The sequence below is a fragment of the Xenopus laevis genome, chromosome 4L, assembly GCF_017654675.1.
Source record: "Xenopus laevis strain J_2021 chromosome 4L, Xenopus_laevis_v10.1, whole genome shotgun sequence".
In the NCBI taxonomy this organism is placed as follows: Eukaryota; Metazoa; Chordata; class Amphibia; order Anura; family Pipidae; genus Xenopus; species Xenopus laevis.
Genome location: NC_054377.1, coordinates 88,778,569 through 88,790,081, shown reverse-complemented (window position 1 = coordinate 88,790,081; position 11,513 = coordinate 88,778,569). Strand labels below are relative to the sequence as shown.

Genomic DNA, 11,513 nt, shown 5'->3' with positions numbered 1-11,513 from the left:
CTTGTTTATATGAACTATAGTAGTTTCTGAAGCAAACACACCAGTTTTACCAGCACAGGGCAACACTACATGATATTTTCATTACTTTAAAACACTTACATTTTTTGGTGTTACTGTTCCTTTAAAAGGAGGTGATTACGAGACACTGTGTGTATCCATACATTCTGGGGGTTATTTATTAAGGTTCATGTTGAGTTTTCGAGGTGATTTTTTTTTTTTTGGGTCATAACTTGATCAATTCGAGCGATACAAGTTTTTATTTTCCTTATACTTGCTGAATAGAGTTTTTTCCATTTGAGTTTTTTATTAAAGTGGAACTGACTCTAAGAAACTACTTTTTAAAATATGAATGTACATTAAAAGTTACCTATAGGTCATGCTGATTGTGTTTTTGCTGAGGGGTTTGTTTTTGTAAGCAATTGTTAGATGAAGTTCCTAAACCCGACTGTTTCTAATACTAACGGACTCCTGCTGCACAAATATGGCAGCCCCATCACAGGCGATCACAGATAGTTAGATGGGTAATGTAAAAGCATTGGGCAAATACTTTATGGCAAAATTATATTAAGTATACAAAGTCAATTTTATGGTAGTTGTAAAAAAAAAAAGGTATAATTTTTGGTTTCAGAAACCATTCGAGTTGTGAGTTCATTCAAGGTATAAAAGACTGACATTCGACCTTCGATAAATAACCCCCCTCTATATTGAGACTGGTATCTTGCCAGTGTATAGAGTGCATTTGTGTTTTGACTTTTCAAATAGCCTATTCCGGCATGAAGATTTTAAAGTTCATCTTTAAGTTAAATTGCAGTATGTTCTAGTGTCATGTTTAGTCAATTTTAATTGGCCTTTTATAGTTTTGAATTACTTGCCTCTTCTCAGCTTTATAAATAGGTCACTTATTCAAGCAGCCAAAAACTATTGCCCTGTAATGCTACTGTTTTATTGTCACTTCATTAACATCACTCCAGAGATCATCCTCTACTGTTTATATTCCAGTGTCAGTCAAACCACTGCCTGATTGCTATGGACTCCAGCTGCTAGACAGTTGCTGTAATTTCAAACTGGAGAGCAGCTTAACAAAATCACAAACACTCTCTCTACATCATACTAAAAGTTAACTTTTGCTTAACTTAATAAATGCAAATGTGTCAATTCAAAATATAATAGGGTTCATCTTCAAATAACAAATCCTTTGTGGAGGAGGGTAAATGTGTATTTGTGCAGAGTGAAAGGATCACATTTTTTGTAGAGCTAAATGTACCACTTTACTTCTCCTAGCTGAGTAGGGTTGCCACCCTCTGCTGGTAAAACACCTGCCAAGGCCGGTATTACAAATGCACTGGCACTGTAATCTGCGATACTCCAAGTAATAGCGATTTTGTTTGAACAAGTTGTGAGAATTATATTTAGCCTAATTAAAGGGGACCCGTCACCCAAAAAATTTATTCATAATCCTATTACATCAGTCAAGCAAAATTAACTTTATTTACAATGTATAAATTATTTGAATCTTGTTTCCTCCAGTCTGGGAATTCATAATTATAACAAGCAGGCAGGAGCCATTTTGTGGACACTGTTATTAAGTCTTGTAACATCTCAGAATCTTGTTTATGCACCAGAATGGGGGACCTGATATCCAGCCCCATGCCCTAGCTACACAATTAAATGGTTGGGGGAATGTGGGGAGAGCAGCGATTGCTATAAAGCGCTGAATGGAAAGTGAAAGTAATTGTCTGCCCCGGCTAAGACAATATTTCATTGACAGCTGAGATGTTTAAATGAGCTTACAACAGCTATGAATGCTTTAATGTCTGGGTGACAGGTCCACTTTAAAGAAAATGTAATTTGTGGCAACTTGCCATTATACATACAAAGGAATTCTAAATGATTAAGGGGATGCAGCAGCCTTACTGTTAACAACCAGAGTGGCAGGTATCAAAAGATTTCAAAGAGGCTGTTCATGGATTACATGTGTGGGGTTTACATGTCCTTTAAAGGGATAGTTCACCTTTAAATTAAATTTTAGTATCAGGGTCATTGATATTCTGAAACAATTTGGTTCATTTTTTCCCCCTTAGTTTCTTGTTTAGCAGCTCTCTGGTTTGGAATGTCAGCAGCTGTCTGGTTGCTAGGGTCTTGTTTACCTTAGTAACCAGGCAGAGATTTGAATGGGAGACTGGAATCTGAATAGGAGAGGGCCTGGATAGAAATAGAATAAAATTTCAAAGTTCATTGGTTGCCATGGCCATCTGAACACCAAGTAAGATGAGATTGTGATAATAGCTGTCCCTTGCCTAGATACAAGAAAGCAGCAATAGCAACATATGCAAGTTTGTACACCCCAATTACCATTTCTTCAATAATTATCTAATCTTTCCTACAGATCACTTCTAATCATCTTGGGCTGTTTAAAGGAACAGTAACAAATAAAGTTGCTCTGCATTGATACTAGTGTTTGCTTCAGAAACTACTATAGATTATATAAGCAAGTTGCTGTGTAGCTATGGGGGCAGCCATTCAATGCTGAAAAAGCACAGGTTACCTCTGCAGACTGTCATTGTATACATATAACAGCTTATCTGATATCGGTGTATCCTGTGCTCGAGTAGCTGCCACCATGGCTACACAGCCAGTTTGTTTATAAAACTATAGTAGTGTTTCTGAAGTAGACATTCTAGTTTTCTCTCTGCATGGACACAGTACATTTATATTGTCATTCATTTAAAACTAATTTTTAGAGGTTCTAACATTAAGTCAGGGGACTGAGGGCCATTCAAAGACTTTCAACTTGTTCAAATAGCTTGTGGTGGTTTTGAAAGTATTTTTGTCTTTTGTATGCATGGGGCATTCATTTTTCAACTAGCAGACTCTCTGAGATAGCTCCGATTACCTGCCCCCCTATTGCATGGTCAGGCTAGGTTTGCCACCATACACAGGCCTGTTAAGTGCCTTCAATATCAGCAGCTTTATGCTAGGGCCAGACTATTGCAGGCAGAGAAATCAGCTTCCCCTGCTCTAGCTGAACCTGGAAGCATGGTCTCTACTCGGGTGCAGGCAGAAAAGATTTCAGCACCAAAATGCGACTTTTGAACCAAGATATGCCCATTCTGTAATATTGGAGGTGGAAGCAGTGGTTTATCCACCTGTAGAAAATAGTCTGGCCCCTAACCTCTCTCCATACCAGTAGTCAAAGTTGTCATGTCAAGGTGGATGCAATTTTTTTTCTTCTACAGAAAAAAGTGACAGACTGTAGAAAGGAGACAAATTAGTTTTAGAAGGCGCACACCCAATTTCAATTTAATAGTGAGGTGCTTGTCCCATGAAGACAGCCCATAGAGTCTCCAAAAACAAAAAAGATAAATATAGGGACTACACACTCAGAATTTAAGGCAAAAGTCTATTACATTTACAAAAATTACACTCACATATTCAGCTATGGCCCAATACTGGGCCATGCGTGTAATTTTTTTAAATTAATAAACTTTTGCCTTTTTAAATTCCGAGTGTGCAGTCCCTATATTTAGCTTTTTTTTACTGTAGAAAGGAGAGGCTATAGTAATGTGCAGTAAAGCCACTAATGCACGGCTTCTATTTATGCTATACGCCAAATTGTATGGCCATAGCCCCACTTCAGGAAACCCATTGGGGCAGCCCATGAAATAATTCATTTTGTTCAGCTAATTAGAGTAAAGCCTATTAAAACTTAGTGTGATGGGAGTCAATCCAAAGGGAAGGAGGCTTCTGCTTTCAACTGGTTACAAGTTGCAACATTTTTTGTAAGTGGATTCAGGAAATGTTAAAATGAGCTTTATTAAAAACAGTAAAACAAAATACACTATTTACAGAAGCACATGGTGCCAACAATACTCAATTAGAATTCAATGTCAGTCCTTCATACAAGTGGGCGGGCCATTGCCACAACAACATCCGATTTCAATTGTGGAATCATGCTGATCTTCATTTGTTTGCTGCTGGCATATTTGTTCTTAACAGTCTGGAAAGAGAAGTTTAGGTCACAAAAGGACATGGGTTAGATTTACCCACCCAGACTAGCATTAACATGGAATCTATGTAAAGAAAGCTTCACTTCACACAAGTGCCCATGGTCTAGGGAAGAAAATAAAAGCTTACCAGGTGCTTAGTCAGTCCTTTGTTCACCTTGATTATGTTCTTGGCCATATGCTGCATAACAGGGACCAGATCTTCTTCAGAGTAAGCCATATAGTGATGCAGTGTTGGGGTCTGAAAGAATTACATTCAATCATGTGGACATTTGTTTACTTCAAGTAAGTGAGAATAGGTATGGCAAGAGTCTTAAAACTTACCCAGTCACCTGCATTTAAGATTTTAAGAGACAAGCAGGAGGCAGAAGCTGCTATTTGGGAAGGAGCATAATGCACCATGTCATAATCCACCATCACAAGTTCCATCAAATATTTGGCCAAACTATGCTGCTCAGCAGTCACCTACAAACACAATTGTGTGTTATTGAGAAGTCTTGTAAAGGGCATCCAAAGCATGCACCAAGAATATGGCTCTGCTACCCAAAAAATTGCACACAAAATCATATTTCTGGCCTAATTGCCAAGTGGCACAGTTTAACATTTTAAGTTTATACCAAGTTGTGTTGAGTTCTGAAGGTAAACCACTGTTCTGGCACACAACCATGTGCAATTCACCTACATTTCCAGACATGCAAGATTTACTAGCATTCACCACCAGCCAAAGCCATTGAGTTGAGAAACAATGGACATGTTGCCAGTAAGATAAGACTATTTGAACAGCTCTACAGAGTCCCAACAATGCCAAGCAGTAGTTGATTTTCAGTCATGCTGAAATAATGTATCAGATCACTTGAAATTAGTGACATCAATTAAGCATTGCAGAGTTGCATTTACATTAAAATGCAGTCAGTGCAGCTTTTCTACACATGCCCCTGTATTTAAGGGAGAATGAAAGTCATTTGATGGGGTACCAAGGTTTGCTTGTGCCCCCAGGCTGGTGCAGTTTTCTGCCAACAGAAACACTGGCCAGGGGCATCAGGTAAGTTATTAAAATCTTTGGGGGTTAGTCCAATAGGGTAGACTATTGAGTGACAAGTGATCTTGTGGATAGGTGAGGAGATGGAGAAAAAAAAAAAAAATTTAAACTAGGAATAGTTTACCTCTCCAATCTTAGATGCTCTCCGAAGGAAGTGCAGGGGTAGAGGTCGGCCAATTGCAAACTTTAGCACACGAAGTATCTTCATTTCCATGTCTCTAATTTGAGCCTTTGTGTATGTGTGATCAGTTACAAAAGTAAAGTCCCCAATTTCTGGTGGGTACATCTCTTCGTATTTAGCAGCAAGGAACATTGCGGTGACCCCCACAAGCTGCAGCTGGTTTTTGGGAACTGGGTGTTCCTGTAGAGTAAGGAGAAAGCAGTTTAATGGACAAAGATACACAATTTCTGCTATGGAAGAGACACTACATATATTTGAAGCATTTCTAGTTTATTTCCATGACCTTACTTGTACAGCTAGTCTTTCAACTACTCATTGACAGACTTCAAAAGGGTGTTATACCCCTTTTAAGCCTATGGCACATTGTTTTGATCACTGAAGATCAGCAAGTTACAGCAGTGGAAACTTACAAAATGTTAGCTGCCCATTTGGGAAATGCCAATATATGCCATAGACTGGATCAGCCTCTCAGAAATGCTTGTTTCATCATTTAAAAGTTTTGCTTAAATATTGCCAGCACAACACCTCACAGAAGTGTTCAGACTTACCTACAATTTATGCCAGCTTATGAACACTGGCGTTAAATAGTTGTGTGAAAATAAAAACTGTAAATAGGCTGTGCAAAATAAAAAAATGTTTCTAATATAGTTAGTTAGCCAAAAATGTAATATATAAAGGCTGGAGTGAACAGATGTCTAATAAAACAGCCAGAATCCAACTTCCTGCTTTTCAGCTCTATAACTCTGAGTTAGTCAGGGACTTGAAGGGGGGCCACATGGTACATTTCTGTTCAGTGAGTTTACAATTGATCCTCTACATTCAGCTCAGATTCAAAAGCAACAGATATGACCCATGTGGCCCCCCCCTCAAGTCTGATTGGTCACTGCCTGGTAACCAGTCAGTGTAAACCAAGAGAGCTGAAAAGCAGGAAGTAGTGTTCAGACTGACATGTTATACATCACTCCAGCCTTTATTCATTACATTTTTGGTTTACCGACTATTAGAAACATTTTTTATTTTGCACAGCCTATCTATTTACCCAGTTTTTATTTTTACACTGAACAATTCCTTTAACTACAATTTATGCCAGTTTATGTACTAAGCATGATTTGTACTAGTTACTGGCGGCTTTTATAGGGGTAGCATGTTTGCCTTCTTCTGTAGCTTGATCAGGCATAACTTCACATACCTGCAGAAAACGGTCAATAATGCCAACAGTCATAAACATGGTCTCCTGCAGCAGACGGAACTTCATTTGCACCTGGACCAGCCAGTCGATCAAAATAGCACGCATGTTGCCTGTAACTTCCCGTCCATGTAGGTAATTTGGTCTGACTGCTTGTGCATCCTAGAATATGCAAAAATCCATTAGCCTGTGTAAGAATGTTGGGCAGACAATTCTGCTCTACAAAAACAGCAGAACCCCTAAGCCATGTTTCTTGTGGGGGGGAAGGGGACAAGGAAAAAAAAAAAAGTCATGTAATGTCTGGGAAAGCATTGTGATATATAGGCTGGCACAGAAAAGTGTGGAAAACTTACAGGGGGTGTAAATCTGATGTTTACTGTGCAGTATTAGGCCAGCTACCATATAGGGCATCCAGGCATGTAGGGTGAAGCAGAGGTCCATGATCATAAAGTCATTGCTGAAGTCTGGCATGTGGCTGCACAGCTCATTTTAGAACAATTGCAAAAGAGTCATGCTCCTGTAGAGAGCTTTCATGGCATATTTGGACAAGTTTACAACAATCTAGCTATGATCCATTGAAGCCAAAACCTTTCAAAACAGTCAACACTACGCAGTTAAAAAAATAAAACCACCAACCTCAAGACTTCTCAGGTAGCCATAAATGTCTTTGACATATTCACTGCACAGCATTGGGTTGCCATCATCATCAGCATCAACATCTTTAACTTGAATCAGGACATCAGAGAAGGCCTGGCAAAGCTCATCAGGGAGGCAACCAGATGTTTCCATTGGGCTTGGTGAGCTGGGTTCAACCTGTAAAAGTTGAAGCTGCATTATGTACCAGGGTTTAATATAAATCATGTGCTAAGTAATGCACCTGCACCAATTCTAAAACCCAGAACAGAAAGTCATGCGTTGATAAGGCATGGCAGAGAAGTGGCTACTTATCAGTGCTTGAAGGTTGAACATTTGTGATGTGTGAGGCTATGCTAAAGATCCTTGCTTTTTTAAACCACCAGGCATTCCCATAACCAAGGCTAGTGGATTAGACAAAGGAAAACTTGAACCCCCAAACTATTTAAAAACCTGCTCAGTCTAAAGCAATTCATAAAATGTTTTTAGCAGCATGTGCCATTGGGTAATACCAAATAGACTGCCATTAACTATGGGCTGCCTCCTGGGAACACACAATTGACAAACCCCAAGAACACACACACACACACGAGAGGAGCAATGTCATTCTTATAGATAATCCAAACCCATAAATCTTAATATCTTTAGGGAGTTTTGCCCTACAAATGTATCAGATTCAATAGCAGAATGAGAGGAAGCCAACTACTGAATTTGAAGCAATCCATACCGGAGTAGGTTTAGGGCAAACATTCTCTTCACTGACTTTCAGAGGCTCCAAAACTTTGTCAATGGGTTTTGTCTTCTTGACAGCCTTTACTGCTGGCTTTAATTCCTAAAATGCACAGAAAGTAGTTAAAGCACACTTGAAGCTGGCCATCACTACACTAAAACATTTGATTGCATAAGTAGCAATTAACTAAAAAGGCAAGAAAAGCCACAAAGTGCAAGCCAAAACAGACCCTCCTTAACTCCATCCTGTTCAGTACTTTACATGTTAGGCCCCTACCTTTTTTGCTGGCACTTTCAGCTCTGCCTTGTTTCCAATGTCTCCCAATGCTGTACGAGGTCTCAAGCCTGGTTTGGTGGCAACAACCCTCTTTCCAGCCAAAGTGGTTTTCACATTGTTTTCTGTATTTGCCATCATGTTCTGCAAGATAAAAAAAAATAAGACTTAACACTTCCAGTTACAAGAGTTCAGCACAAGCAATACTCCTTGAACTAATGTTTGAGAATAGCACATTATCCCTTTAAGCCATATTTAGTACTATCCCATAAAGAAAGGACTTGAAAATAAGCTAACTGAAGCAGAGCATCAGCATAGCAGCAAAGGATCTAATGATGTAACCTGACCAAGGCTTCTCTCAAATGTTCCATGATGTAGATATCCTGGAGAAAAAAAAAATGGCCCTACTTAACAGCAGTTGTCTTGGACTACTGCTAGTGCAAATTTTCCCAATTACATTAGAGTGAATTCATACTACAGCTGGCTGAACATCAATCAATCCGTTATGGCTCATTGCCCAGGAGCAAGTCTGACCATTAGGAGTTGGGCTGGTCTTAAGTGAAGCCTGGTGCAACAAAATAAATTAATACTCCACATTTTAACAAACTGCTGCTAGACTAGACAAGAAGTACATTGTAAGTTTAATCACAAGGCTCCTCCAAAGATTTCAGTCCCAAATGTTCTTTTAACCCATTTTAGTTAACAGATTAAGTCTAGAAGCATTGGACACCATAGACCACATTAAGTCCTGCTGACCCCCATTCAAGTGCCTGGCATACCCACATACTATAGGGTTACTTCAAAGCGATACACATTCCTGAATGTGTCAGTATCAAGTAAATGCTGCACCCGGAATAGTTCACCTCAAAGGCACCCCAAGCCTGTGTTAATCCGACCCTCTGGTACTGCTAAAATATCTTCTGTACCGTTTCAGTGACACTGGGGGCAGCACGATGCTTACAAATGAAAACAGGAATTCAGCCTATGGAATGATCGTCCAGCATCACAGAAGATCCATTTCATAGTGTATGGGTAGGCTGCAGCATTTACTAGATATTGTCACGTTACAATGATTTTTATAGGAATGCTTTAAGCCACTTATTCTTTTAGGCGATTTGATAAGAAAATAAATTAGATAATTTCTGTGACAGTTGCTTGAACTTAAGCCTAACTAAGCTGTGTAAATGCATACTGGTAAAACCCTATTTTATTAGGAGACAACGTTTGGTCTTCCAAGTTACAGAAAATTCCTTTATCCAGAAAAGCCCTCAGGTCTCAAGCATTACCCTAAACATGTACAACAAACTCCCTTATTAACAGATAACCAGGAACCAACCCATTTGAAAGAAATTTACACCTTATGTGCATCTAAGCACTATCCCATTCTAAACAACAAGTTTACCAACAGCTACTGCAGAAGTTTTAATGCTATATTTTTTAATTATACTAGGAGTGCATTTTAATTTTTTACAACCTTTTCCCTTTGTGGTTACAGACCTTTAATATTACACTTTGTGGAATGTTCCAGAGGATGTCCTGCCTGGCTTGATTAGGTTCATGGAATTTAGCCAGTCTTGAGGCAACAAGCTTAGGTAGCCATACAAGGGCAGATAAAAGTTGGAGGTTGTGTCCAACAGTTTACTGGCCCATGTACAGGGCCCTCTGAGGAGCCTCCCAGTAGATATAGGGCTAAAAACCACTCAGATGTTAATCAGGCAGGCTACAAAACCTTGCATCTATTGGTTTGGCAGCGCACGACAGAACCCTCTCGAAACAGAATCACTTGATCTCAGTTCAACTGTAAAACAAAAATGTTTTACCGTTTGACAGTGAGCGATTCTGTTTCAAGAGGGCTCTGGAGTGCACCGCCTAACCAATAGATGGATGCCGTGAATAAGTTTTCCTTGGTGACTGAATCAAGGCAGCAGCACCTGGGTCAGAGCACAACCCGGGTAATATAGCGTGGGGTCTGGGGCAGAGGGCCATAAAGTTTAAAACAGTGAGCAAGTGTTAATTGAAACAAATAACCAGGAATTGTGGCTATAAATTATAATTGGAGAAACTCCTAATATAGCGCTAGATATTTATTTAAATTTGACCAGTAGGCTACAAAACCTTGTTGGGACAAGAAATGCATTGGCTTGTTTAATTACTTACCCAATAGCTTACTGCATGGCTGGCATTAGTAAAATATTTTTTTGTGACTGTGTATGGCCAGATTAAAACATTCCAGATAAATAACCTAAAGCTTTTCGCTTTAGTTTAGAGCCACTGTGAAACTACTAGATTGCATCCATGCAGTTATTTTGGGAAATGTTACATTTGAGTGGGCTCCACGGGTAAAATCAGATTGGGGCCACTGCTGAAGAGCATGGGAATCAGTAAGGGAGCCAAGAGCCCATCAAACCTTGCCTTCATCCAATAGAGCTTGAAAGTCGGGGGGGGGGGGGTTGCATGGGCCCAAACGTCTTTACTCGAGCGTAGATGCCCCTATCGTTCTACCGATAACCACAGTTAGTCGGTTTTAACCAGAAGCGGACAGAGCGGTTTCCGTAGCCCTGCACAGACCTACCATGATAGCGTAACGCGCATAAATCCGAAGCGACCACGGCACGCAGGGATATATAAATAAACAGCAGTTTTTTTTACTTTTGATGTTTGGGAAGTTATCCTCACAAATTACTCACATTTATACGGTGCAGACTTTAACACCTCCTATATCGTTTGATCGTGCAGTGAAATCTACCCGTTTAGTAAACACTCTCCATTTACACCGCAGTCACAAACACTCGAGTATCAGCCTAAACATCAAATTGCAGCAGACGACAGGCAAAAGTTGCTTTACTTACTCTGGTGATACGCAGCGACATTTTCCCAAAACCGACAACTGCAACCGCTTCACTACAAACCGCTGTTCCACACGCAACTAACCAAGCACTTCCGCACAACTCAGTTTAAATCTCCCGCAGCTCGCTTCTCATTGGTTCATTCAGAACACATCGTTTCTTCTTATTGGCTGGTGCGAATTCATTTCGAATGCGTTCCCATGGAAATTAGAGGACGTGTTTTTTTTTTCTCTGGGAGGCGGGGCGAATGCGTCGTGTGGCAACAAAGCGTCCAAAGCTGAAAAGGCTGAATTGTGATTATAAAATGAGTCTGTGCCGGTTGTCAGGAGGCGGTCGTTTGTTTATCTTTTGTAATTTGTATGTGTGTTTATTATTAGTCGGATGAATGGAAGTTGCTACATCCTGGTCTCTATAGGTCAATATAGTGATGCTCGAAGTAGTGATGCTGTTCCATATGTGTCCTTTAAGCAAATGCAAATCTGACTGCTGAACTATAAATTTGTTTTCCATTTATTAGTGCAATGTCTCTCGCAACAAATGGGTAATGGAAAGAGAAATTGATCTTGTCTGAGGGCAACATTAATCAGTTTTCCTCTGTGCAGTCTAGCAGCCATTTATAAT

General features: G+C 39.7%; 1 protein-coding gene across 2 annotated transcripts; it reads right to left on the bottom strand.

The window, feature by feature from the left end:
* Window positions 1-3,794: 3,794 nt before the first annotated feature.
* Window positions 3,795-11,054, bottom strand: ccnb1.2.L (cyclin B1 L homeolog). Of its 2 annotated transcripts, NM_001086727.1 has the most exon segments (9): window positions 3,795-3,997; window positions 4,135-4,245; window positions 4,329-4,469; window positions 5,168-5,404; window positions 6,414-6,572; window positions 7,047-7,223; window positions 7,771-7,875; window positions 8,050-8,190; window positions 10,896-10,962. In NM_001086727.1, coding segments are annotated over 9 exon segments (1,194 nt in total). In that variant the 5' UTR covers window positions 10,917-10,962; the 3' UTR covers window positions 3,795-3,895.
* Window positions 11,055-11,513: the final 459 nt, after the last annotated feature.

What these genes read in the sequence shown, in the direction of transcription:
- ccnb1.2.L (XM_018256474.2), bottom strand. Translation starts at nt 10,916, where the DNA reads ATGTCGCTGCGTATCACCAGA. An exon ending in TGAAAGTGCCAGCAAAAAAG is followed by an intron (nt 7,876 to 8,049) that starts GTAGGGGCCTAA and finishes TGTGCATTTTAG; the next exon opens with GAATTAAAGCCAGCAGTAAA. An exon ending in TTATTGACCGTTTTCTGCAG is followed by an intron (nt 5,405 to 6,413) that starts GTATGTGAAGTT and finishes CTTACTCTACAG; the next exon opens with GAACACCCAGTTCCCAAAAA.